Source organism: Lolium perenne, chromosome 4, assembly GCF_019359855.2.
Source record: "Lolium perenne isolate Kyuss_39 chromosome 4, Kyuss_2.0, whole genome shotgun sequence".
In the NCBI taxonomy this organism is placed as follows: domain Eukaryota; kingdom Viridiplantae; phylum Streptophyta; class Magnoliopsida; order Poales; family Poaceae; genus Lolium; species Lolium perenne.
Window position 1 is genome coordinate 164,156,539 of NC_067247.2, and position 27,404 is coordinate 164,183,942.

The window sequence follows — 27,404 nt, forward strand, 5'->3', positions numbered from 1 at the left end:
CGCAGTTACGGCGCAGTAAATCCGGCGACGTGGGAGGAGTTACGGCCCACGACCGCCACTTGGAGGCCAACCGCCCGCGTCGGGTGGCTATAAATGCCGCGGGGGAGCGCCTCGAGGCGGCCACTTGCCATTTCTTCCTCCTCGCGCTCCTGCTTCCATCGCCCTCTGCGCGCTCGAGCTTGCTGCTGCTCCGGCGAACTCCTTCCGCTGGCGAACTCCGACGGGCGAGCCTCCACCGATCCGCCGCCGCCACTTCATCAATCCGGCGCCACGGGGCCACGCATCTCGACGGAGCGTCCTCAGCCGCCGTTGTCGCCGCCGTGGTCGCAAGGTTCTTCCTCGCCGTTCAGCCTCTCCTGGTCATCTTCTTCCTCGTCCTCGTCAATGGCGTCCCCCAGCGGATCGTGGAGGGGCTCCTACATGCGGGAGGACGACATCGAACGCCTGGTGCGCCTCCGGCGGATCCCGCAGTCGGTCATCACGCGGGTGCCCGGCGAGGAGACGGAGCCCGAGCCGAGGAACGGCGAGCGCGTCGTCTTCGGCGCGCACCTCGACCGCGGGCTGGGTCTGCCGGCTTCGCCGTTCTTCCGGCAATTCCTCGACCACTTCGGCCTTCAGCCGCACCACCTGCCGGCCAACGCGTGCGTCCTCCTGAGCTGCTTCGTAGCGTTCATGGAGGCTTACGCCGGCTTGTGGCCCGACATCGACTTCTGGAGCCGGCTCTTCTTCTTGAAGGCGCAGACCAACGACGGCCGCCTGCGAGCCTGCGGCGCCGCCTCGATCTACACCCGGCCTGGTACGCCTTTCCCCAAGATCCCCACCGTCGACTCGGTGAAGAACTGGCAAATGTCATTCTTCTACGTGCGCAACGAGGGGGAGCTCGTCGACCGGATGAACCTGCCGGAGTTCAATCCGGCTCCTCCAGTCGGCCGGATCAACTGGAGCCACAACGCCCGCTCGACGGACCAGAACGCCGAGGTGAACCTGCTCTGGGATCTCCTGGCGACAGCCACCGCTGGCGGGCTGACTGCCGAAGATCTTCTCTGCACCATCGCCGAGCGCCGGATGCTGCCGCTCCAGATGCGCACCCACAAGATCGGGCACATGTCCGGCCGGTTCGATCCGAACCGGACGTCCAAGGTGCCGCTCACCAAGGCCCAGGTGGCCAGCCGGGTGAACCACATCACCAAGGCGAACCTGGCGGAGGACTGGAGCTACGGGCTGGTGCCCTGCGACAGGAACCATCCACCGGCGCGGGTAAGCTTCGTGTCTCTGCCATTTTCCGGCTTGCGGCTGCGAGGCCGACTTCCCTTTTCTTCTGCCGACTTCCGGCTTGTCATATGCTCATGTTTTTTCTTTCTAGGTTTTTGAGCGCCAGAACGCCGAGGACGGCGACCTGGCGACGAAGAGGTGGACGCCGGATCTCGTCGATCCGGCTGACCAAGCCGGCGACCATGCCGGCGACGACGACCTGCCGCAGCGCCCGATCTAGGCGGCCAGGGGGAGCACAATCCGCCCCCTTCACCAGAGCACCAGGAGGAGGAGGAGCCGGCGATGTCCGGCACGGGGCCAATCCCCGCCGTGCCTCTGCGCACGAGGCCGCCAAGCACCACGGCGACTTCGGCGCCCAAGGGCACGAAGAGAGCCGGCTCCACCGCCGCCGCGGAGTCGAGGGCGAAGAAACAGCGCCGGCATCAGCCGAAGAAGGTCCGGAGCAAGCCGGGTGAGTTCTCTCTCTCTTTTTCTTGTTTGCGTCCTTTTCTTTCCTTACTTTTGTGCTTATTATCTTTCTGTTTATCCGGCTAGGGCCCCTATCAAGTTTGCCCAGGGCGGCGGCTCCCGGCAAGCTCCGCGCGTTGTGTCGCCGCTTCCGCGCCAGAGGAGGGAGCAGACGCCGCAGCCTTCCTCGCGCGCACCCACGCCGCCGCCGCCTGCGACAGGGGCTTCTTCCTTTGCCGTGCCGCTGGCCTCCGCGCCCGATCGCGGCACGCGGGTCGAGCCAACGCGGCAGCCGACGCTGGACGACATGTTCCCGCGCCGGACACCTCTTCCCGGACCCAGCCGGCCGGGGCCGGGCGGGGCATGCCGCCTTCGCCGGGGCCGGAGCCGGCGGGGCTGCTCCTAGGACCGGCGGCGGCAGGCCGCGCCGCTGCGGCCGGAGCCGGCAGCAGGCCCATCGTGGTGGAGTTGGACGAGAGTCGGAGGCGCCTGTGCGCCGGAGACAATCGGGCCGGCTGGGCCATCCGCTGCGCCCGAACGACGCCGCCGCCGCAGCCGACACCAGAGGAGCCGGCCAGGCAGGAGCCGGCAAGGGACGAGCCGGCGCGCACTGGGGGCGCTGACTCGCGCGCGCTGGTGAGGACGGAGGGCCCAGCGGGCCCGTCTGAGGGCCTTCATGTGGCCAAGGGTGCCCGGCTGGTGGCTGTGCCGTCCGCCTCCGACTCCAGCTTCGGCTCGGCAGGAACCATGGAGAAGGCGTGGCATCAGGCGAACTCCTGCGAGGTACTCAGCCGGGAGGGGCAGCCTGGCACGGCGCCCATGAAGATGCTTTTCTCCGGCTATCGCGCCAGCCTCAAGACCAAGGCCGCCGAGACCCTTGCCCAGCTGGCGACGCTGGAGGATGCTGAGAAGGTGTGTTTTCTTTTCTTCTGCGATTTTCTTGTCCTGGTAGCCCTCCGAGACGTGGGCCGGCTGCCTGAAGCCGGTCCAGGTTTCGTCTAAACAACTGATTCTTTCAGACGGTTGAGGAGCGACGCACCTTTTTGTACAATCAGGTGGTGACCAGCTACCACCGGGCCAAGATCGAGCGGGCCGCCTTGGCTCGTGAGCTGGAGGTCGTCAAGGGTGAGCTCTACGCTTCTTTCGACTTGATGTCTTATTTTCTTTTTAATCTTGGTTGGCTGATATTTCTTTCCGGCCGCCCCGCAGTGAAGCCGCCAAAGTCCCGCAGCTGGAGTCGGATCTCCGAGCCGCTCGCGCGATCTTGCGCCGAGAGCGAGGAGGCGGGCCGATCCGCCGCCGGCAAGCTCAAGCTGGCTGAGCAGAGCCGACACGGCTGCGCCGCTGGAGAAGAACCACATCACCGAGCTCAACTCCCTCAGGTCGGCGGAGAAGGAGAAGGTGGATGATCTGAGCCGGCGGCTGTCGGAGGTGGAGAAGCGGCGACTTGCGCCGCAGAGGAGGTCACTGCCAAGTCCACAGAGCTGACGGCTACCGCCAAGCGTTGGACCGACGATTTTAGCGCGCTTGATCGCGGCTTGGCGGGTGAGTGCATCTTTATGTTCCTTCCCTTTGCCGGCTTTCGGCTGTCGACTGCCGGCTTTTGTTGGCAGCCGGCAGCAGAAACTTCTGATTTCTTCGTTATCCTCATCTTTGGGCTGGTGGCAGTCGGTTCTTGCCGGCTGCCGCCAGGCTTTTCCTTTTGGTTTAGGACTTCGAAAATTTGCATTTTTCAGCTTATTTCGGCTTTGATGGTTTCTGACTTGCTTCTTCTTCTTGCAGCGGCCTTCCCGGAGACGCAGGAGGCGGCTTTGGCAGCCGTTGGCGTCGCGCGCGATTCCAGGAGGCGGGAAACCGGCGAGGGCAGCTCGGAGTACTTCTCCATGGAGGACCATCTGGCGTCCATGGCTGCCCGCATCGAGCCCGTCACCAAGCTCGGCTGGGAGCTGCGGAAGGCGGCCGAAGAGCTGGTGCCCATGCTGTGGCCTGGGGAGGCGGCGCCGCAAGACATCTCCGGCCTCATCTCCTCGATGGAGCAGGCGCCGGACCGCTTCCTCGACTGGAAGGAGTCGGCCACGCGCGCCGGTGCCGATATGGCGCTGTCCTTCGTCCTCTCCTGGTACAACGAGGTGGACCTGGGGCAGCTTGAGTTCCGGCGAGCCGGCGTGGAGGACAAGCTCCCAGCCGACTTCAAGGCCGCCCGCCTTGCTCGAGCCAGCACCATCGCCGACTTCGTCGACAAGGCGCTCTTCGTCGCGGACCCGAACCCTCCTCCATCCGATGGAGAATACATGGATGATGAGGAGGCGGAAGATGTGCCTGAGGACGACCCGGCCGCCGGCTCCACTGATGCCCCTCCGGCTTAGATTTCCTGCTTTTCTGTTGTTCCTTTGCAAGACAATTTATTAAATCCCCGGGATGCCGGGTGCAGATGTAAGACAATATTATCGCCTTTTAATTATGCCACACTTTAATGTGTTTGTTAACCAATTATGTGCCGAGTTGCTTTCTTTCGACTCGTTCGCTTTTTCCCATCCGCCCCACTCTTTGGCTGTGCCCTTGCCGGTCGTACGTCCGACTTGCGGTCCGTCGCCGGATCAAGAGCGGGCCGCTGGGTGAGGCCGACAGTATTTCAGTCGAACGAGCTGAATTCGGCAATCCAGCACTTTTGTGAAAAGTTGCAAGTCAACTCGCTTTTACTCTTTCTCTTAGTCGTTTTTCGCGTGCCGGCTCCCTAGGCCTTACTCCCGCCGGCCGGACAGCCGGGTTGCGGTCTGTAGCTGGGTCGGAAGCCGGCTGTCGGAAACCGGATCACGTTACTGAGCCGGCCGCGTGAGAGGGTTCAAGCCAATTGGCGAAACAAGGTAAAATACGCAAAAAATTTGTCGGAAACGGCGCTCTTGGCGCAAGCTTTTTCATAACTCACAAAAGGGATACAAGGGATACATACATTCCTGCTCTCATGTGTAAAATGGGCGGAGTAACCTGACATTCCAGGGACGTTTAGTCTCCTCGTCAGCCTTGTCCGGCTTGTTTTCTCTAGCCTCTTGGGCATCTATGAGATAGTAGGAATCATTGCCTACCGCCTTGCTCACGATGAAGGGACCCTCCCATGGGGATGATAGTTTATGCTGTCCGGCTGTCCTCTGGATCAGTCGGAGCACTAGGTCTCCTTCTCGGAATGCTAAGGGCTGGACCTTCCGGCTGTGATAGCGTCGGAGGCTTTGCTGGTAGATGGTAGATCTAGACTCAGCCAGCAGCCGGGCCTCTTCGACCAGGTCGACTCCATCTTCGCGAGCTTCTTTGGCTTCGGCTTCTGTGTAGAGCTTGATCCTTGGCGCGTCGTGCTCGATATCGCCGGCAGACGGCTTCGGCCCCGTATACGAGGAAAAATGGTGTGAAGCCGACCGAGCGATTTGTCGTTGTGCGCAGTGCTCCACAAAGACATTGGGCAATTCTTCAATCCAGTAGCCGGCTGCTCGCTCGAGCGGCTCCACCAGCCGGGGCCGGATGCCGGCTAGTACTAAGCCGTTGGCCTTCTCCACTTGTCCGTTGGACTCTGGGTGTGCCACGGAAGATAGGGCCATCCGGATCCCCATTTCCCCGCAATAGCGAGAGAAGATGCCTTGGGAGAAGTTGGTGCCGTTGTCGGTGATGATGGTGTGGGGGTAGCCGAATCTCACAATGATTTCCTTGAGGAATGTGACGGCTGTGGACCCGTCCAGTTTCTTGATTGGCTTGGCTTCGATCCACTTGGTGAATTTATCAATCATCACCAAGAGATGTGTCATGCCGCCTCGCGCTGTTCTGAATGGGCCCACCATATCCAAGCCCCATACGGCAAATGGCCATGTGATGGGGATGGTTTTCAAGGCGGAAGCCGGCTGGTGTCTTTGCTTTGCGAAGCGCTGACAGCCGTTGCACTTCTTCACCAAATCTTCTGCGTCTCTGAGCGCAGTCGGCCAGTAAAAGCCGTGCCGGAAGGCTTTGGCCACTATGGCTCTGGATGAGGCGTGATGTCCGCACTCTCCTTGATGGATTTCCCGTAGGAGTTCGATCCCTTCAGCCGGCTCGACGCACCGCTGGAACACCCCACTTACGCTGCGTTTGTACAGCTGGTGGTTGATGATGGTATAGGCCTTGGCCCTTCTCTCAATCTGCCTGGCCTGGACTCTATCATCAGGCAGCACACCGTCGGTGAGGTAGGAGAGGAATTCTTGTGCCCATGAAGGTACGCATCTTATTTCGAATACGCTGACCAACAGGGCCTCCTGCGTGGGAGCTTCCGGATTCGACTGCATGGTCGCCGGGTCCGGCTTGCTAGCCGGCGGGTTCGGCTTGCTAGCCCCCGAGTTTGGCGATGAAGCCCCCGGGTTGGACTGAGAAGTCGCTGGGTTCGGCATGCTAGCCGGCGGGTTCGGCTTGTTAGCCCCCGACTTGGGCGATGAAGCCCCCGGGTTCGGCTGAGCAGCCCCCGGGTCAGCCGGCACGAATATTGAATCCGAGTCCGGTGACGGTATGATGGACGGCTTCTTGAGAACCGCCAAGGCGACACCCGGCGGAATGGCTTGCCGGGTTGAGCCAATCTTGGATAAGGTATCAGCCGCCTCGTTGTTTGCTCGTGGCACATGGTGGAATTCGCAGCCGTCGAAGAAGCCGGATAGCTGCTGGACATGGAAGCGGTACGAGGCCATGTTGGCGTCCTTCGCGTCCCAGTCGCCAGATGCTTGCTGTATGACCAAGTCGGAGTCGCCGAAGCAGAGTATGCGACGCACGCCAATCTCCTTGGCCAGCTTCAGCCCATGAATGAGCGCTTCATACTCCGCCACATTGTTGGATGCGGCGAAGTGGATCTGCAGGACGTAGTCCAGCCGGTCTCCCTTGGGAGAGGTGATGATGATGCCGGCTCCCAAGCCGTTGCGCATCTTCGAGCCGTCGAAGTGCATCTTCCAATGTGTGGAATCCGGCACAGGCGGCAGGTACTGCATCTCAGCCCAGTCGACGAAGAAGTCCGCGAGGATCTGCGACTTGATGGCTGTGCGTGGCTCGTAGAGGATAGTGTGGGCGGCTAGCTCCAGGGCCCACTTGGCAACCCGGCCGTTGGCATCCTTGCTGCCGATGATTTCCGCCAAAGGCGCTGTGGCAACCACCCTGATGGGATGTTCTTGAAAGTAATGCTTGAGCTTCTTGGCCGCCATGTAGACGCCGTAGGTGACCTTCTGGTAGTGGGGGTAGTTTTGCTTCGACTGGGAGAGCACTTCGCTGAGGTAATAGACTGGGCGCTGGACCAGCTTCTCTCTGTTTTCGGCTTCTTTGCGCTCCACCACCAGGACAACGCTAACCACTCGGTTGGTGGCTGCGATGTACAACAGCATCGGCTCCATTGAAGCCGGCGTTGCAAGGATTGGCGCGGTTGAGAGCACGCGCTTTAAGTCACGGAAGGCTTCGTCCGCCTGCGGTGACCAGACGAACTTGTCCGCCTTCTTCATTAGTTGATACAGGGGCAGTGCCTTCTCTCCCAGCCGGCTGACGAAGCGACTCAAGGAGGCCAGGCAGCCAGCAAACTTCTGGACGTCCTTGAGGCACTGCGGCAGTTCCATCTTCTCCAGGGCACTGATCTTGTCCGGGTTGGCTTCAATCCCTCGCTGAGAGACGAGGTAGCCGAGGAGCTGGCCAGACGGCACGCCGAATGTGCACTTGGCCGGGTTGAGCTTCATCCGGAATCTTCTCAGATTGGTGAAGGTTTCTCTCAGGTCGTCAAGGAGGGTAGGCATCTCCTTGGTTTTTACAACGACATCATCCACATATGCGTGAACATTTCTGCCGATTTGATCCTGCAAACACTTTTGCATGCACCTTTGGTAGGTGGCGCCTGCATTTTTCAAGCCGAATGGCATAGTCGTGTAGCAGTAAGCCCCGTACGGGGTAATGAACGAAGTCTTTATTTGATCAGCCGGATTCAAAGGAATCTGGTGGTAGCCTGAATAGGCGTCTAGGAAAGACAACAGTTCACAGCCGGCAGTCGAGTCTATAACTTGATCTATGCGCGGCAGGGGAAAGGGATCCTTTGGGCACGCCTTGTTCAGGCTGGTGTAGTCGATACACATGCGCCAGGAGCCGTTCTTCTTCAACACCAGGACCGGGTTCGCCAACCAGTCCGGGTGCAGCACTTCCATGATGAAGCCGGCAGCTAGGAGCCGGGCGATTTCTTCACCGATGGCCTTCCTTCGTTCTTCGGCGAAGCGCCTGAGAGGCTGCTTCACCGGCTTGGCTTCAGGCCGGACGTGGAGGTGGTGCTCAGCCAACTCCCTCGGCACACCCGGCATGTCTCTTGGAGTCCATGCGAAGATGTCCCGATTCTCACGGAGGAAGCTGGTGAGCTCGCTTTCCTATTTCTTGTTCAAGCCGGCACCGATGGTGACGAACTTGTCCGGCTGCGCCGGGTCCAGCAGGATCTTCTTGGTGTGGTCGGCCGGCTGGAAGTGAGTCGTCCCAGCCGGGTTGCCTGCAGCCGGCATGTCTGTCTGCGCGGCTTTGGCGAGGGCAACGGCGTCGTGGATGAGCTGCTTCTCGGTGGCGATGACCAGCGTCTGGGCCATCTTGGAGCTCTGCGTGGCGCAGTCCATGGAGCGGCGATAGTCGCCGGCTACGGTGATGACCCCCCTGGGGCCAGGCAGCTTCATCTTCAGGTACCCATAGTGGGGCACCGCCATGAACTTGGTCAGGGCCGGCCTGCCCAGGAGCGCGTGGTAGGGACTCACGAGGTCCACCACCTCGAACTCGATTCTTTCGGTGCGGAAGTGATCCGGCTTCCCGAACATCACCTCCAGCGTGATCCGGCCGATCGGCTGGCAGCAATGGCCTGGCACGATGCCGTGGAAGACGGTGGGGGTGGGGCGCAACTCGGCCTCCTGGATGCCCAGCTTGCGGGCGGTGTCGCGGTAGAGGATGTTGATGCTGCTGCCGCCGTCGATGAGGACGCGCGAAAAACGCACGCTGCGCCGGGTTGTGGCGATGGTGGGGTCGAGGACCATGGCGTAGCTGCCCGGCTTCGGCAGGACAGCCGGTGTATCACGGCGATCAAAAGTGATGGCCTGCTCTGACCAGTTTAGGTACTGGGGGACCGGCGGTATGACCGCGTTGACCTCGAGGGAACGGCGCTCTTGGCTCGTCCTGTCCTCGGGCTCGGAGGTGAAGATGATGTAGGTGGCGTCTTCGGCCAGATATCGGCCGCCATGGTGCACTTGGTTAGCCTCGTGGTGCTCGAGGTTGGCGTTCTCTGCGCCGGCTTGGCCACCCGGCCCGCCGGCTGGTGGAGGCGGGGGTGGAGGCGGTAGAGGTTCACCGCTTGTCAGCCGCTTCATGAAGTGGCAGTCGCGGGTGGTGTGGTTGGAGGGGTTCTTGCCGCTGTGGTACTTGCACGGCGAGTCGAGCATTTGCTCAAAGGTGTACTTCAGCTTCCACTGCCGGTCTTGCTTCTGGCGGCGGCTGCCGCCTGCCGCGTTGTCTGCCACGGCGGCTACGTGGGCGGAGCCGTACCGGCGGTCCGGCTGGTCGCTGTGACGCTTGCCGCGGTAGTTGTCCCGCCGGCTGCCATGCGAGCCGCCCTCGGCCGGCTTGTGCTCAGCCGGCCTGTTGTTGTCCCGCCTTGCTGGAGCTGGTGAAATATCAGCCGGCGCCTTGCCGGCTTCCTCTCGCAATACAGATTTGTCGGCGATGGCCATCAAGGCGGCCATCGACTTGGGGTCACCGCGGCGCAACTTGTGCCACAGCATGGTGTTGGGCCGACAGCCTCCCATGAAGAAGCTGATGGCCTGGATCTCGTGCACGCCCTCGCAGAGTTGCGCATCTCGCACCAACGCGTCAGTGCACGCGCGATCCGTCTCGTCGGGGCCCGGCTTGCACCTCTCGAGCGGCGCGGCGCGACCCGGCCGGCGCTCGGTGCCGGTGAAGTTGCTGATGAAGGCCGCTTCGAAGTCGAGCCAGCCGTTTATGCTGCCGGCTGGCAGGTTGTTGAGCCATGTGCGGGCGGAGCCGACCAGCATCAGGGGGGAGTAGCGCACGGCCCAGCGCTTGTTGCCTTTGGCGATGCCGACTGCGGTGGAGTAGTCCTGCAGCCAGTCCTCCGGCTTAGCGGTGCCGTCGTACTTGGGGGTGTCGCGGGGGAGTGTGAAGCCTTCGAGTGTGGGCTCGTTGGCGATGCGGGGCCCGAAGCACTTTGGGCCGGCTGGAGCTTCTTCTTCCGCAATGCGGGATTCGACCAGCCGGTCGAGGCGATCTCGGGCGTCGGCGGGCTCGATGCGCGGGCCCAGCCGGGAGTGTGCGGCTGGCGCGCGCCGCTTGTTTCTGGAGCCGGCCGGTGATGACGGCGGGGCCCGGAGTCTTGCTCCTGGTTCCGGCTTGGAGGGCCGGCTGCGGTCGCTGCCGCTCGGCTGGTGGCTTGGCCGGCCCGAGCCGTGCGTGGCCCGGAGTCATGGCGTCGGCTTGGTCCTGGGGAGGCGGACTCGGCCGTGTCCCTGGCGCCTTCCCCGTCGTTGCCTGCAGCTCCACGAGCGTGAGAAGCTCTGGGGGCGTTGACATACCTGGGGTCGGCGATCTGCCTGTTGGCTGCGTTAAGCAGCTCGGTCACCCGCCTGGTCTGGCGGCGTAACTCTTCGCCTTCAAGGCGGTTCAGCTCTTCCGCGGCGGCTTCTGCCGCGCGCACGTTCTTGTCGGGCGTGTTGTAGACGGGGAGCTCCATGGACGGAGCCGGCGAAGGAGCGCCGTCGCGGGCGATCTCAGCGCCAAGGTCGCGGCCCCTGCGGCGGATATGGCCGGCTCGGCTTGGCTCGTCGCCGCCTGGAGTGAGGCCGTGGGCGCGGTTGTACTCGCGCTGGGTGATCTCCATCTGGCGCTTAGCAGCAGCCAGTTCTTCGGTTTGCTTGAGGAGGAGCTGGCGGTGCGCCTCCAAGTCCGCCTCGACGGCGGTGGGATCTCCGCCAGGCGTGAGCGGGGTGCTCAGTTTTGCCCGGACTGCATCCAGCCGGGACGGTGGTGGTGGCGCTTTCGGGCCCGAGCCGGAGGCGTTGGGGTCGATGTTGCGCTCCAAGCCGGGGCCGCGGGTGCGCGGGTTCTTCTCGGGGAGCTCCTCGCCAGCCATCATGACTTGCACGACGGCGGGGCTGGCGGGAGCGCTGCTGCCGGCTCGCGGAGGAGGGCTAGCGCAGCGCAGCACCTTTCGCGGGTAGCGCGGCGGTGCGACGGTGGCGACGTAAACGTCGAAGCCGCCGGCTGGGAAGGGCCGGTCAGCGAAGCAGCCAGCGTTGTCGCTGACGCAGTTGAGGGAGCCGAATCTCCAGATCAAGCCTGAAGCGACTCGCTCGCCGGTGGTGATGGTGAGGCCCGTCCGGATGAAGACACCGGCCGAGGATGCTGAAGGCCCCACGGTGGGCGCCAAATGTCGTGGTATCGTCACGGCATATGCCATAGGGTGGCTAATCGAAGTGGTTCCTGAGGGATCTCACGGCGGTATCCGGAAACGGGTATGGGCACGAGCGACACGGCGACGTACCCAGGTTCGAGGCCCTCCGGTGGAGGTAAAACCTCTACTCCTGCTATGAGTGTATATGATGATCACACAGTACAGTGGTGCTCCTAGAGCTGTGTCCGGCTGGCCCTGAGAGGCTAAGGGAGACGATGGTCTCTCTCACAGGGCAGCTCTGCAGGTAGGTGAAAGCAATAAATGATCGATCCTCCCTGCACTAGAGGGGTAGTGCGGCTTATATAGGCACCGGCACTTTTACACATAAGACCCTATAGTCTACTGGCCGGCTTGGCCGGCTTCGGCCTCCGCTCCTTCCCGAGGCGGTGACGTCAGGAGTGGTTGAGCATCGTGGCCTGTCCCATCCGGCTGCCACGGTCAGCGGTATGGAGGAGGTGTCCCTGTCGCCGTCAGCCACGTAGCGCACGGATCGTCGTAAGCTCTGACGGCCTGTCCGGCGCGTGGCACTATTGCTCCACAGTGCCCCGCGCTTTACGGAAGATGGAGTCAGCGTGGACTTTGGGAACCCGGATCACCAACCCGGTTCCTTCCAGTGCAAGACTCGCCAGCCTCGAGTCGGTCTGAGGTACAAACCCCAGTCGGATATGGCTTGTAGAAGCCGGCCCAGCTACAGCATTGGTGGCCGCAGCCAGGCCGACTAGGACCTAGAGCCAACCGGCTTCCGGACCAGCCGGCCACGGCGCCAGCCGGCTGCTCCTCAGCCGGCCTTTGCCGCGAACCGGCCAGTGGCCAGCCGGCTGCTCCGCGTCCATTGCCCTATCCGGGGTCTTCCCCCCGACAAGATAGGACAATGTAGCAGCCTCTGAAGCACCTCCCTATCCATAGGTCTCCCTCTGATGAGCGTCACCGATGTTTTCCAGCAGTTGACCACCAGACCCGAGGCAGCCCCCAAAAACCTCCAAGAGTTCTCTGACAACGACAAGATCAACAATTGCCAGCTTCACGAAGATCAGGACATCATCCGTGTAAATGGAGATGTGTTGTAGCTGGGTGCAGTTGCCGAAAGTAGACAGAACCCCCGCCTCCACCACCGTACTGAAAATTAGGGTAACCATCTCCATTTCCAAAACAAACAACTGCGGCGACAGGGGATCTCCCTGCCGTAGCCCTCTTGCATGTTTGATCCTCCTCCCAGGAACACCATTGACAGAGATGTGGGTGCTGGCCGTGCGAATGGAAATAGCAATCCAACGAATCCAAATCTCGGGGAAACCAAACTTTTGGAGGATTTCAAGAAGAAACACCCAAGAAAGGGAATCAAAGGCTCTCGAGATGTCGAGTTTTAGCAGCACACCTGGTTCTTTTCTGCTATGGATTTTCCGCACCATCTATCGCACCAGGAGGAAGTTGTCATGCAACATCCGTCCTTTACTGAATGCAGATTGATTATTACTCACTAGGAGCTCCATTTTAGGTCGCAAGAGGTTTGCCATCAACTTGGTGAAGAGCTTAGCGAAACTGTGGACTAGGCTGATTGGTGTAAAGTCTCCCACTTCCATTGCATCAGCTTTCTTGGGAATTAGGGTAATGAGCACACGATTGAGCCTGTCGAAGGTGCGCCTGTCTCCGACAAATAACTTGAAAAGTGCCGCCAGGATCTCCTGCTTGATACAGGGCCACGGTCTCTGATAGAAGGCGCCGACGAATCCATCCGACCCAGGCGCGCGGTCCGGCAGGAGCTCTCTGATCACCCCCCCCCCCCAAATCCCCAGAGGCGCTTGATCTTGATCTCTGGTTCCTTGAGGCGGTGGATAAGCTCAGGCGTGGCTTCCGCTGGGCTGGGAAGAATGAAGCCAACGGTGGCAATTGCATGGTTGCTTGGGACGCCATTTGCATGCCAAAAGAGCTCGGCGGCCTGGGCCTTCCGAATCTCAGGTTCATGCATGCAGCTCTTCGGGCTAGAGGGATCTTGTTGCAATGATCGGACGCCTCAAAACCCTGGGCGGGTCTTGTGTTCCCGGTCTCGCCAATCACGACAGCCATCTTTAATGCCTCCGTCCAGATCTCTATGGGTCCGGGCACAACCGTCTTCTTTTGGCTCGATCCTTGGATCGGAGGGCTAACGGTGGCCGTGATAGCCCCTGCAGTGCTTGAGTTGGATCGCCCTGGCCTGGCCAAGAGCCATACGGTCACTTGGGTTAACGGCCTTGGAGGTCAGCTCTCGGTGGATGCGGTGGTCCAGTTCTTCAAGCTCTGGGACGCTGTCGGGCGTATCTCTTTTGGAGAATCGGTGGATAGTTTAACCTGGAAGTGGACCGCATATGGTTCGTTCTCCTCTAAGACGACATATCGTGCGTTCTTCCATGGTACTACTGCTTTGCCAGGTGCAGTGCAAGTGTGGAACTCCTTCGCCCTTTCAAGTTTAAGTTCGACGCTTGGTTGGCGCTCCGAGGGAGGTGCTGGACTGCGGATAGGCGTCTTCGACACGGCCTGCCGTCCCACACCCTTTGCCCTTTCTGTTCGGCGGCTGATGAGACTCTGGATCACATCTCCATTGGCTGCCCCTTCGCTTGTCGCATTTGGATGGGTTTCCTGGCGGTTGCGTCGGTCAACGTCGACACCCTGCCGGTGGATGGCACCATTAAGGAGTGGTGGCCGAGTGCGGTCTCTCACCTATCCCACTCCGATTCCAAGGTTGCTAACTCAGCCATTATGTTGGTTATGCGCTCCTTGTGGATTGAGAGGAATGCCCGGATCTTTGAGGGAGTGTCCCTGCCAGCCCCCAGGCTCCTGGAGATGTGCTCCGCGATTGGTCCATGTGGTGTTCTAGTAGGCGTGGGTTAGTGCGAGGTATTGGTTAGTGTTTGCAGCATGTTGCCCCTAAGGGTGGTGGTGGATGTTTGCCTACGTGTGGCATGTAATCGCTTGTGTAACACTCTTCCTCTTTCGAGCTTAATGAAATGACACGCAGATCTCCTGTAGGTTCTCGAAAAAAAATCTCCTGCTCCGTGAAAATGTCGCCTAGGTCCCGCAGCTCATTTTCATGAGAGGCCAGGCCTTGTTAGTATTGATCTCCACCGCAACAGAGCCCAACGGCCCTGGCACGACCCCTTGCCCTCGTCCGCGCCCTGATCGGGGGCGCCCAACCGTTCACTGGTTGGTGGGCCCCTGTCGCCTGTGCTATATATAGAGTGGTGGGGGCGGTGGCACAGATCACGAGGTTGACCGGAGTGCCACTCGCCCCACCGACACGACCTACCGATCTAGATTTCGCACAGTGCCGATGGGAAGCTCCGCCGCCACCTCTCGCTCGACTCACGCCGTCACCACCATGTCCAGGTCGGCGAGCTCCCCACCTCAAATGGAGAAGGTAAACCTCACATACCCACATTACATCTCTCTCATGGCTAAGATCTGCACCTAGTCGATCCAGCGACGTTTACATTGGTATCAGAGCCTGCTAGTGTTGTAGATCTTTTGTTTTCGGGTAGAAAGAAACAACAAAACTAGAAACCCTAGTTCATCCCGCAACGAAACCCTAACCCTATTTTCGAAAGAGGGGAAGAAGGGAAAAATAACCTTACCGAGCTTACCGGCTACTGCTGCTGTTGGACGTGGCGCCGGCAAAAGGGAAACAACACCGCCACTGAGCCACTTGACGGCTGCGCGTTCACCCTACAGGTGCTCGCGCACGCCGGCAACGGGGCCAGAGGGGTGCCGGCTGCTGCTTCTTCTCCACTGGAGGCCATCGTTTCTCGGGTGGGGGGAGAGGCAGAGAAAGGTAAAGAATGGAAGGTAGAGTTTGAGGTACAACTCGTCGCCGGCGAACTGCTGCATGTTCACGCGAGCAGGTGCCGGGCGGCGCCACCGCCTCCTCGCCGCTAGAGAGATGGATAGAGGATCTGATGTTGTCTCCCAGAGAGAAGCCAGAGAGAGGCGCGGGACGAGGACATGCGAAAAGTGGCTCGTCGTCGCCGGCGTGGTGCGCCGAGCGCGTGCGAGCAGCAGCCGGGCGGCGCCGCCGCCAGAGAAAGTTGCAGAGAGGGGCGCCGGGGGAAAATGAATTGGGGTTACAGGGGTCGGCCGGTTGGACCGGTTCTTATACCGACCGAAATCGGCGCTCGACCGTCGGATCGCATCCGACGGCCAGGAGCGAACCGGCACATAGCTTCGGCCTTGGGCCGCTACAGCAGGCCGCTGGCGGACCGTGGGCCGCGCCCAGCAGGCCGCAATGCAATGCACCGAGCGTCGCGCAGACAGAAAACGCTCACGCGGGCTGTGGCTGCGGGAGCAAATGGGGTGCGCAGAGTGTGTTAAACAGTTTTTCTTTTTTCTAATTTATAGAGGTTTTTTTAGTCAATTTTTGGGCCGATTTTAGGCCTAATTTTGTCTAAATTTTTTCTGAATAAATAGAACCAACATGATATTTGTTCAGGAATTTAAAGGTGAAAGTTTATGCCTCTGAAAAGTTTAAAAGTTAATAGTTTAAAGTTAAAATTTCCGCTGCAAATAGTAACAGAAGCATTTTTGTCAAGATTTTTCTGAGCAAATTGAACCAACGAGATATTTTTTTTAGGAAATAAAAAGTACTCCCTCCGTTCCTTTCTATAGTGCCTATTGTTTTTTGGCACGGAAATTAGCGCGAGCCGTTTTTTGACACAAAACCCCCTAGCGATATCACAGACAAAATAGGATACTGAAAACAGATCTCAGAAATACATGACCAGATCGGTTTCCAGATTTTCTGGACTTGACCTGATCGGTGGAAGGGGTTCTTTGCAAAAAGACATAGCTTTACACTTATATTCTGAAATAAATGCGAAAAAACAATAGGCATTATAGAAAGGAACGGAGGGAGTAATAGAGATGCTTCTGAAAGTTTTAAAGTTTAATGAATTCAAAGTTTCCGCTGCAAATAGTTAAAGTTGCATTTTTAATTTTGAAAAAAATGCAAAAATGATAATCAAAATTTTAAAGAAGTGATTAAAGTGATTATTGTGACAATTATGTTTATGTTATTTTTGGACCAACGTTATTAATGACATGATCATGTTTTGTTGCAACAAGGTGTGCATTTATCTCTATTTTTTGCCCAACGGTGATATAGTTTTAATTGCACAAACAGTTGTATGTTCTAATTTTGACCAACGTTGGATTATTGCATGCAATTATTGTTATGATCTCATTTCATTGTGATTTAAAGGAGGGTACTACTTGATGAGCTGCATCAAGGATGTTCCAACTCTCAGAGGTGACAACTACACTAAATGGAGAAAGAAGGTCGATTTGTGCTGAGGTGGACTGGGTTCCCACAGCCGGTCAGACCAAAAGATCCAGTCAGAAATGACAAGAAAGATGGTGTTGCATGGCAGAATAAAAAGTGGCTAAGTGCCATTTATAAAGAGTACAATTGAGAACGCTATTGTGGGCTCAATTGCATAGTGTGCTTCCGTAGGATAGTATCTTGAAAGAATAAAGAGCCAGTTCACTGGTTCTTCAAAGATATGTGCGACCCAGCTGGTGTAGCAACTGGTGACAGAAAAGTACACATAGACAGAACGGGCATGGCAAGTGTGCCATATGGTGTAATAATGCTTATGTGGGTGTTGTTTGTGTGTAATGTGAGTGAAATGTGTTGTATGCGTCGGACAAAAGAAAAGAAAAGAACTGATGAATCATCGAAATTATGGCACTGCCGCTTAGGCCATATTTCGAGGGGGAGAATAGAAAGACTTATTAAAAATGATATTCTTCCTCCATTAGAATTCTCAGACATAGAACAGTGCATCGATTGCATTAAAGGAAAATTTGTAAAGCAAATTAAAAAGGGTGCAAATCGAAGCACATCAACACTAGAAATAATTCACACCGATATATGTGGACCATTTCCTGTGAAAAGTGTGGATGGCTATGATTCGTTCATAACATTCACAGATGATTACTCCCGATATGGTTATATTTATCCAATGAAAGAAAGAATAGAAGCATTGGATAAATTCAAAATATTCAAAGCTGAAGTTGAAAATCAGCATGATAAGAGAATAAAGATAGGTCTGATCGTGGAGGGGAGTACTACGGTCGACATACTCCATATGGCCAAGTCCCTGGACCTTTTGCAAGGTTCCTACAGGAGACTGGAATAGTCGCCCATTACTCGATGCCGGGCGAACCTCAGCAGAATGGGGTAGCTGAAAGGCGCAACCGTACCCTCATGGATATGGTGCGCAGTATGATGAGCTATTCCACCCTACCATTGGGATTGTGGATTGAGGCGTTAAAAACCGCTATTCACATTCTAAACAGAGTACCAAGCAAATCGGTGGCCAAAACGCCGTATGAGCTATGGACAGGGAGAGTGCCTTCTCTAAACCACCTGAAAGTGTGGGGGAGCCCTGCTGAGGTGAAAGTATTCAATTCAAATATCGCAAAGTTAGATACCAAAACAGCAGCTGCCATTTTATTGGCTACCCTGAAAAGTCAAAAGGTTATCGTTTCTAATGTCCAGAGAAATACACAAAGTTTGTGGAAACGAGACATGCTGTCATCTTAGAGGACGAAATGATGAGGGGGAGCATGGTAGCTCGGAAAATTGATCTTGAGGAGAAGAGGGTGGATGCACCTAATCCGATGACTCAGGAGCCATTTTTTGCGCTACCATGTGCACATGTACCGACGATCCCTGCAATTGTGGTGCAAGAGCCTGTTGTGACTCCACCCATGACAACGATGAGTGAAAATTCGGAACCTGTACGTCAGGAGCCGAATGAACCATTTGTTGAGCATGAAAGGGAGCAACAATAGCCACCTCCAGAAGCTGAGCCACAAGTTGAGGAACATGAAGCTCCAGAGATTGAGGCCCCTAGAAAGTCTACAAGAGCTAGAAAATCAGCCATTTCGACTGATTACAAAGTTTACAACACAGTTCATATGGAAGGTGATCCCACTTCATATGAAGAAGCCATGAGAAGCCCAGATTCATCAAAGTGGGTGGAGGCCATGTAAGACGAAATGAGATCGATGAGTGCCAACCATGTTTGGGACTTAGAGAATATTCCTAAAGGAGCCAAAACAATGGGCTGCAAATAGGTCTACAAAATAAAATATGACTCAAATGGGAATGTCGAAAAGTATAAAGCGTGACTTGTGGCAAAAGATTTACACAAAGAGAAGGGATAGATTACAATGAGACATTTTCTCCTGTCTCATGTAAAGATTCCTTCAGAATCATCATGGCACTAGTTGCACATTTTGATTTAGAGTTGCATCAAATGGATGTAAAGACGGCATTTCTAAACGGGGATTTAGAAGAAAATGTCTACATGAAACAACCCAAGGATTTTATCATGGAAGGCAAGGAAGAAATGGGATGCCGCCTAAAGAAATCCATTTATGGATTAAAGCAAGCCTCCAGACAGTGGTATCTAAAGTTTAATGAAACAATTAAGAGATTTGGATTTAAAGAAAATATTGAGGACAATTGCGTTTATGCAAAGTTTAAAAGTGGGAAATATATTTTCCTAATCTTGTATATGGATGATATTCTGCTTGCCAGCAGTGATGTTAGTCTACTGCAAGAGACAAAGAAGTTCTGGTCCTCAAATTTTGATATGAAAGATCTTGGTGAAGCGTCATATGTTTTGGGCATAGAAATTCACCGAGATAGAAACAATGGAGTATTAGGACTATCGCAAAAGGCTTATTTAGAAAAGATTCTAAGTAAGTATAATATGCATAAGTGCAGTGCCACACCTGCCCCTATAGTCAAGGGCGACAGTTTTGGGAAACATCAAAGTCCCCAAAATCAATACGATCTCGATCAAATGAAAGCGGTTCCATATGCTTCGGCTATTGGAAGCCTACAATATGCACAAGTGTGCACTCGCCCTGACTTAGCATTTATCTTCGGTATATATCAAGAAAATCCAGGTTTTGAACACTGAAAAATGGTAAAGAAGGCATTGCGTTATGTGAAAGGCATAAAGAACTACATGCTAACATACAGAAGATCTGATTCCCTAGAAATAAGAGGGTATTCAGATGCAGATTTTGCGGGGGATAAAGAGGATAGAAAATCCACATCTGGATATGTATTCACCCTCGCAGGGAGAGCTATTTCGTGGAGAAGCTCCAAATAGACGATAGTTGCATCATCCACGATGTATGCAAAATTTATAGCGTGTTATGAAGCCACGGGGCAGGCATTATGGTTAAAGAAATTCATACCCGACTTGAAACTGGTAGATTGTATTGACAACCCACTAAAGATGTACTGCGATAATGAGCCTGCAGTATTTTATGCTCACAACAACAAGTCGAGTACAGCTACGAAAGCAATTAAGGTTAAGTATTATGTTGTGAAACACAAGGTCCAGGATCAAACTATAAGTCTCGAGCATATAAGGATAAAAGATATGCTTGCAGATCCGCTAACGAAAAGTTTACCATCCAGCGTGTTCAAGGAGCACGTAGCCGGCATGGGTTTTAAGGGAAAGTCTTACCTATCTTGGATCATAAGAGGCCCAAAAGTAAAAGAATTTATTTCAAAACAGAGAAGTGTATTGTGGCTGTCTGATTCTATCGGCAATAGAGCTGTGACGATGAAACATGCCCTCTGGACTGATCCAAAATGAAACGAATAAAGTGAAAGTATAAAGTTAAAAGAAAAGTTGAGATCAAGGGGGAGAATGTTGGTATTGATCTCCACCGCACCAGAGCCCAACGGCCTTGGTACGACCCCTTGACCTCGTCCGCGCCATGATCGGGGGCGCCCAACCGTTCACTGGTTGGTGGGCCCCTGTCGCCTGTGCTATATATAGAGTGGTGGGGGCGGTTGACTGGAGTGCCACTCGCCCCACCGACACGACCTACCGATCTAGGTTTCGCACAGTGCCGACGGGAAGCTCCGCCGCCACCTCTCGCTCGACCTGATGTCGTCGCCACCATGTCCAGGTCGGCGAGCTCCCCATCTCAAATGGAGAAGGTAAACCTCAGACCCACAGTACATCTCTCTCCCGGCTAAGATCTGCACCTAGTCGATCCAGCGACGTTTACAGGCCTATCTCCCTCACATCAATAGAATGCTTCCTGTTCTAAATTCTTCCAATCAGGTCATGGAACGTAGTAGTACAGTGATAGTTCTGCAGCCAATTGTTTCCCACTACCAAGAAACATAATAGTACAATGATAGCCGAGCTTGCTAAATTTGCCTCATGTTGCAACCCAGAGTGTGCCTGGAATAGCCAGGTGCCGGATATCATCCTTCGCTGTGATGAACAAGAATATTACTGCTATGACTTAACGAAGCCCTTGGATTGGATGACTGAAAAAGACACAGTAATAGTCTAAGTCAGCACTGACCACTATTCAAACCCATTATTTTCGAAATGGAAGGTGAGACCCCAACCTGTGCATCGAAAAAATACACTGACCACTACTCAAAACCATAACACAACAAAAGCCAAGCGACAAAATGTAAAGGGCTTACATAACTGAAACCCACAAGGCATTTGAAGATCACGAACGGACAGACTTATTCACAGAGCAAACCCATACTCATAAACTAAAACGACCTATAGAACTGCCACCATTGATTTAACTGGCAGCTGAGACTTCCCTTTCAGTTCATAATCATATGACCTTAACCCCATCCACAAAAGGAAAAAAAAATGACAGCCCAATCATCCACTTCAGAGCATGAAGCATCATCACTCAACTCTTGGCCGAAACCGAGACCGAGCTCTCGAAAGCAGAGCCCATGCGGCTGATGACGAACTGGTAGATCTTGCGCTTCAGCCGCTCGACGCCCTCCCTGGTGGCCTCCTCCTCGGCGACCTTGCCGACGCCGTCTAGCCAGTCGCTGATCCTCTTGAACTGAGAGAGGACCAGCGTGATGTGGCCGCTCTGCTTGCCCCTGGCCGCCACGTTCTGGTCCTCGAACAGATGGAAGCCCACGTCCATGGCCTCGTTCACGAACCTCAGGAACCACACGTGCATCTCGCTCCACAGTGTGTTGGCGAGCTCGACGGTCTCGTTCATGCCCGGGGTCTTGCTCCATGATGCAGCTGCAGCAGGGAGAGGTGGTGACACCCTGTGCTGGACGACCTTTGCAGATGGCCTCTTCGATGACAGGCTTGCTCTTGGTGGTTCGATCACTGAAGGAGGAGCCTTGGGCTTCTCGGTGCTGCTCTTCTTCTGATAGATTGATCCGGTGGCGCTGTTGACTAGCTTGAGGACCTCCAGCTCAGTTGCTAGTGCTGCTTCGACCCAGTGAGTGGTTGACTTCTCCCAGATGGCAGCTTCCTCTGCTCTGTTGCTGCCTACGGACTCAGCGATCTTCTTCCACTTGAGAGTGTCCTCGTAGACAGCAAGGAAACAGTCGACGGTCGGGAAGGGGTTGGAGGTCTTCGATAGCGAACAAAGTTCAGAAAACTTGCTGTAGGCAGAAATTAAGACAATGTTACAATCATCACACTCTGTTGACATACTACAAAGGCTTCGGTTGAAGATGAACAAAGGGATTGCTGCCAGTTACCTCAGGTTCCTGATAACAGATTCAGTTATCAGCGCCTCCTGCAGAGCGTCAGCTGCAGCAGCTGCGGCCGCGTCTCTCCTTTCAGTAGCTTCCTGCAAAACAAAAGGAAACAAAGGCTGCACTAGAAGGGTCATCAATTGATATTGTCGGCAAAAAAGAAATGAGAATGAGATCGCATACCTTCCCAATCTTTGAAAGCTTATCAGAAACTGCACCCAGTGAAATGCTACCATCAGTCCATTTAGCATCATGAAGTATGATTTTCGGGGCCGCGGTTTTTGCCTTCATTGCAGTAGACTCTGCCTTCCTTCGTGGCTTTGGCCTCTCATCAACGGATGAGTCATCATTGCTGGATAGCTCTGTTGTAGCATCACTAAGTCGCCCAGACATTGCTTCCTGAAGTTACAGAAGAATATAGGGGTACATGATTATCCATAGCAAATATAATAAACAAAGTGTTTTAGCTGCTTGAACACACAGGTGTAAACATGCCAACCTAAACGAGTTCAGAATATAACAAATACCTATTGCTCTTCATTCTATTTGATCATAGCTGTAGACAAATAAGTCTAAACCACATACAAACATAGCACTGATATTTATCGATTCCTCTTAATATCAGTCAAGCTATGCTAAATTCCAACAAGTACATGAAAATATACTGGCCTAACATTTAGATTCATTTATTTGTCAAAGAAATAGATATTGTCAGAACTGACCAAGTGATATATTCTAGAAAAAAATAACCAAGTGATTAACAATGCAGAACTATTACTTTGTTGACACATCCAGATGACCGAAGCTAATACGCTACTAAAAGATGTTTGACACTTAACAAGATTGTGAAAAAAAGACTTTACGGTTCAATTCTATTATAATATACTCTATTTTCCACCCTCAAATTGAACTCCAAAACTGAGTATGTAATATGTTGCTACAATTTGCAGCTGTGTAGCTTAAAAAGGATAGGCCTCTCTCGTTTGTATCTCACATTACACTGGATTGCAAGTCACTTGGTTATTTTTTTTAGAAGGTAGACTTTCCATTGCACAATTATAAACAGATTGTTTGCTTGAATTTGCAGCTGTATAGCTTAAAAAGGATAGGGCGATAGGCATCTCCTTTGCACCTCACATCACACTGGATTGCAAGGCACTTTGCAGATTGTCTGCTTGAACACAGGAACATGCTAACTTAAGAAAATTCAGAATAACTATTGTTCTTCGTTCTATTTGTACATAACTGTATAAAAAGAAGTCCACAACACATAAAAATACAGCACTAATAGTTTTTCCATTCATCTTAATTTCAGTCTGGCTATGTATGCTACACTCCCACAATTATAAGCACAAGAAACTGTCATGGCCTTATATTTTTGGTCAGCAAAATGGATATTGAAAGAACTCAGAACTAGCAAAGTGACTAGCAATCCAGAACTATTGCTTTTGGTGAGGTATCAAGTAACTACAGTACATTACTCAAAATCTAATGAACTATGGCGCATAGCAATATGTTGTGCACAGAGTTATACAGTTAAATTCCAGCAAGTACTAAATAAGTGAACTCCCACAATTGAGTGGCATGTTCCACTATTGCATCTGTATATCTTCATTTTGCATCTAAATCACACTGGATTAAAGTTCCCAGTTGGTCTCTTGGATGAACATGACCAGTTAACAGTCTACACTAGCAATTCCAGGATTATAAATAAATTTCCAAACGCAACACAATGTAGTAGCAATCAGCATGATCCTTACCCGAGTCCTGAGAATGGTATCTCTGTCGACCTTGCCCCTGGATTTCTTGACGGAGCCCGCGGCCGCAGCTGCGACAGCCATTGCCGACTCGTCCCAGCTCTTCCTCCCAGGCTTCATAGCCGACCCGCCTGACAGATCGGTCATCTTCGAGATGCCAGACACCAGCACCTTCTTCTTGCTGCCCCCTTCCCCCGAGAGCCGCCGCGAGCTCGGTGAGAGGGAGCCCCGCCTCCCGCCGCCCGCCGGAGACGCCGCCCCCCTTCTCCCTCCTGCCGGCGAAGGCTGCCTGTACCTAGACGGCACGATGATGGCCGGCTCCTTTGCCGCCCTGCGGTTCTCCTCCTTGGCCGCGACGAGGCTGGGCACCACGCACTTGGACGGCGCCGGCGAGGAGGACCTGGATGGGCCTCGCACCGCAGGGGAAGATGCTCTTGAGGCGGCCTTGACGGCGGGCGATGCCGCCCGTGATGCCCCCTTGGCTGCAGGCGACGGATCTCGCTGCTTGGATGGGGCCGGAGATGAGAACCGGCGCTTCACGGATGAAGCGGCTGGCGGCGCCGAGGCGTCCGGGAAGTTTTTGGGAGCAAGGACTGTTCTCTTGGAGGGAGCATCGGAGGGCGGCGCGGCGCGTGAGGCGGAGGGCATGAGCGGCGGCGCGGCGTCGGAGGAGGAGTCGGGCCTGATGACGTAGCCCCGGGCGCACGGGGCGGCGCGGACGACGAGCGGCTCGGGGCAGCCGGCGCAGGGGAGGGCGCGGGAGGAGGGGACGAGGCGGAGGCCGAGGGCGCGCGGGACGGGGCTGGCGAAGCGGAGGCGGTCGAGGTGGACGAGGTGGCCGACGACGTGGGGGCGCGCGGAGAGGAGCGCGTCGGCGTCGGGCGCGGAGGGCTGGACGTAGGTGGAGTGGAGGCCGTCGGAGAGCTGGAGGAGGAAGCCGTTGGAGGGGCAGAGCAGGGAGTCGGCGGTGGAGGCGGTGAGCGCGGGCACGACGGCGGTGACCTGCAGCGCCGGCGAGCGGTGCTCCCCGGTGACCCGCTCGTCCGTGTGCATCGCCTGCAGCAGCCGCAGCAGCACGCCCTGCGTCACCGTCGCCATCGCCGCCGATCGGGAGCAGAAGGGGGAGGGGGATTTGGTTGGGCGGAGAGATTTGGGGGTAGAGAGAGAGAGAGAGAGATTTGAGGAGGAGAGGGAGAGAGACGTTGGAGTCTAGTGTGGGGTTGCGGCGTGAGAGGAGGAGCCGAGGTGGGATTCGAATTTCAAACGACCAGCCTCTGCGTTACGATGTGGGGCCCAGTGGCAGGTGCGTGTCGTCAGTAAATGAGCCCGCGGTCCGTGATGAGAGTCCTCATGGAGTCATGGGTGTCGTCAGTAAATAGGAGATTTTCTTTGAAGGAAAAAATATCTCTTATTAATCGTCTATAAATGCAATTTACTACTTCGTTTAAAAAAAGTGCAATTACTTTTATTTTCTTCATTATGGGTCGATCTAAATAACTTCGTCCAGACAGAACGACCGTCTGTTCCAACTTATGACCCACAATTGTCAAATGATATCCCCATTTGTGATACCTCACTACACATAACCTTATAATCACCTAAATCTAAGGCGAACGCTGGGCGTCGGTCGCCGGATCCTGACCCCAAAATCGGTTGTCCTCCGCACCATCGGATCACGATCGAACGTCCAAAATCAGTCGCATTAGGAAGTTTACATTATAGCCCCCGGTTTCTAGAGAATCAACCCGCGGTACTATATTTTTCAGATAATAGTTTAAACGCGGTTTTACATTTGCCACCCTCCTTTTTCTGGAAACCAACCCGCAGTACCCTAATGTGAAGAGTATTACAACAAAAATCCTCTCTCCGCGTACAAAAAATATATACTATTACAAAAGTCGCAACATTTTTTAAAATAATGTCACAATAAAGTGGTTAAACCAACAAATTGTTTTGTTGGAGATAAATTTATACCAAAAGTAGCCATTATTATTAATAAAAACCGAAGACTATTTCAACAAAAATCCATATGTTTGCAAAAAACTAGAAGAAAACATTAATTTGTTACATATTCAATTACAACAAAAGTCACCAACTTTTTTTTTTACAAAAAGTCACAAACGATTACAATAAAAAATCAATATGTTTGCAAAATGATGCAAAGTGGTCAAGCGACATTTAATTTGCTGCAGATAGAATTACAACAAAAATCACCTACTATTTTATCCAAAGTCACAAATGGTTACAACAAATAAAAAATCACTTTGTTATTAGCATCAACAACAAAAAATTATCTCTTTACAACAATTGTTAACAACAAATCCTACAAAAATTACGGATTGTTTACAACAAATAGTTCATCATCTCACTCATGTATTTTGCAGTAAAACCATTGTTGGGCCGAAAAAAGCAGGCCCATATAAACCGACGCGGGAGCGAGGCCGGACGACCGATCGCTGGCGCGCGATCGGTCGTCGGATCCAAAGCGTTTTCCTAAATCTAATGATCCGAATCAACCAATGATATAGGGTGGACCGATGAAACAACACCGTGGTTTGGACCTGGCAACCGTGGCTATAATCTTGAGAGAGCTTTTTGCAATTGCAACGATTTCCAAAATCGGCGATGGTGAGAAAGAAAAAGTTCCGGACTTCCCAATGACTACAAGGAGCTCGGCCAAAAGATATCGCCGCAAAAGTCTACAAGATTGCTGGAAAGAAGAATGGTTCGATAAGGAAGGAGCTTGATAGCAACGGTTTGGGTTGCTCCAATTGACCCGGACCACGGCTTTGAGTTGGAGCATATTTAACAATTTGTTTCCCATTGGGAGCGCATCTCTACAACCCAACTTACTCATGGAGTCCCTGGCTCAATCTGTTGGAAGCTCACTAACGGTTGTTTGGAAATCTTGGTCTCCATCAAATTGCAAATTCTTCCCATGGCATGAGTTGCAAAATAGGATTTGGACCGTGGATAGGCTACCACCGCCATGCTTGGGATAATTATGGAAATCACCCTCTTTGTAACCAAGTTTAAAAATATGGGGCGCATCTTCTCTTCAAAGCCACTTTAAAACTTGTGCATGAACGGCTCAATGGGCAAATGGAAGCTTCGGTTCAAGATTGGTGGGTGAGGATTACTCTACAAAATGGAGGAAACAACAACTCTTTGGCTTCTTTGGCAATGCTTATTTTCATGGGAAGTGTGGAAGGAACACAATGCGAGAATCTTCCGAAGTCATGCATCCATGTCAATCTTCATCATCATGAACCCCAAAGATGAGGGAATGGCCGGAGCTAAATTCTTCGGTACCACATTACCGGGAGAGTAGGTGGAAACCACAAATTTAGCTCGACCTACATGTAGCCTGTTTTTAGAAGAAGAAAAATTCAAAAATGCATTTTAAAGTTTTTTTAATGGAATTAAATCTACAAGTAGACAATGTTGTGTTGCAAGTTTTCAAAACCTCAAATACCTTATATTCTGCGTCGTGCAAAAATGACAAAATCTGAATCTATAGCAATGAAAAGTGCAAACTTTTAGAACCTCGAAATCTTTCGGATTTTATCATTTTTGTGCAGCAACAAATATAAGGTGTATCGATTTCAAATTTTGCAGGTTAGTAGAATACAACGTTGTCTACACCTAGATTTTTTAAGATTTTTTTTTTTTGAAACTTTTAGTTGCTGTTTTTTGAATTTTTCGAAAAAAGAGACCTACAAAAATCCACTCTCGGGGAGCAGGCCTCTTTGTAATAGCCTAGGCTTGTTTCTAGGCTTGCCTGTTTGAAAAAAAAAGGACACCGGGAGCTTACACGATCATGAGAACTAAACGGTTTAGATTAGGGCCTCGCTTTGTGGCGATGCTTGCTCGGTTGTTCTAGGATCCCGTTTGGTAGGCTGGACCGATTTGTAGGTCG

The 27,404-nt window shown here is 53.8% G+C and overlaps 2 protein-coding genes across 2 annotated transcripts; one reads left to right on the forward strand and one right to left on the reverse strand.

Moving 5' to 3' along the window:
* The first annotated feature begins 3,246 nt into the window (after nucleotides 1-3,246).
* LOC139839189 (uncharacterized) lies at nucleotides 3,247-16,495 on the forward strand. Its single transcript, XM_071829237.1, has 4 exons — nucleotides 3,247-3,264; nucleotides 3,502-4,025; nucleotides 14,882-14,981; nucleotides 16,404-16,495. Exons 2-4 carry the CDS (start codon nucleotides 3,603-3,605, stop codon nucleotides 16,493-16,495), a joined length of 615 nt encoding a protein of 204 aa, XP_071685338.1. The 5' UTR covers nucleotides 3,247-3,264; nucleotides 3,502-3,602.
* Nucleotides 16,496-20,663: 4,168 nt separating this feature from the next.
* Nucleotides 20,664-24,717, reverse strand: LOC127294415 (uncharacterized). Its single transcript, XM_051324217.2, has 4 exons — nucleotides 23,489-24,717; nucleotides 21,912-22,127; nucleotides 21,732-21,823; nucleotides 20,664-21,632 (listed from the first exon to the last, which is right to left on the reverse strand). Exons 1-4 carry the CDS (start codon nucleotides 24,581-24,583, stop codon nucleotides 20,909-20,911), a joined length of 2,127 nt encoding a protein of 708 aa, XP_051180177.1. The 5' UTR covers nucleotides 24,584-24,717; the 3' UTR covers nucleotides 20,664-20,908.
* Nucleotides 24,718-27,404: the final 2,687 nt, after the last annotated feature.

What these genes read in the sequence shown, in the direction of transcription:
- LOC127294415 (XM_051324217.2), bottom strand. Translation starts at nt 24,583, where the DNA reads ATGGCGACGGTGACGCAGGGCGTGCTGCTGCGGCTGCTGCAGGCGATG. An exon ending in ATACCATTCTCAGGACTCGG is followed by an intron (nt 22,128 to 23,488) that starts GTAAGGATCATG and finishes CTGTAACTTCAG; the next exon opens with GAAGCAATGTCTGGGCGACT. An exon ending in AGCTTTCAAAGATTGGGAAG is followed by an intron (nt 21,824 to 21,911) that starts GTATGCGATCTC and finishes TTTGTTTTGCAG; the next exon opens with GAAGCTACTGAAAGGAGAGA.
- LOC139839189 (XM_071829237.1), top strand. Translation starts at nt 3,603, where the DNA reads ATGGAGGACCATCTGGCGTCCATGGCTGCCCGCATCGAGCCCGTCACC. An exon ending in AATACATGGATGATGAGGAG is followed by an intron (nt 4,026 to 14,881) that starts GCGGAAGATGTG and finishes TTCACCCTACAG; the next exon opens with GTGCTCGCGCACGCCGGCAA. An exon ending in GGGGGGAGAGGCAGAGAAAG is followed by an intron (nt 14,982 to 16,403) that starts GTAAAGAATGGA and finishes TGTGATTTAAAG; the next exon opens with GAGGGTACTACTTGATGAGC.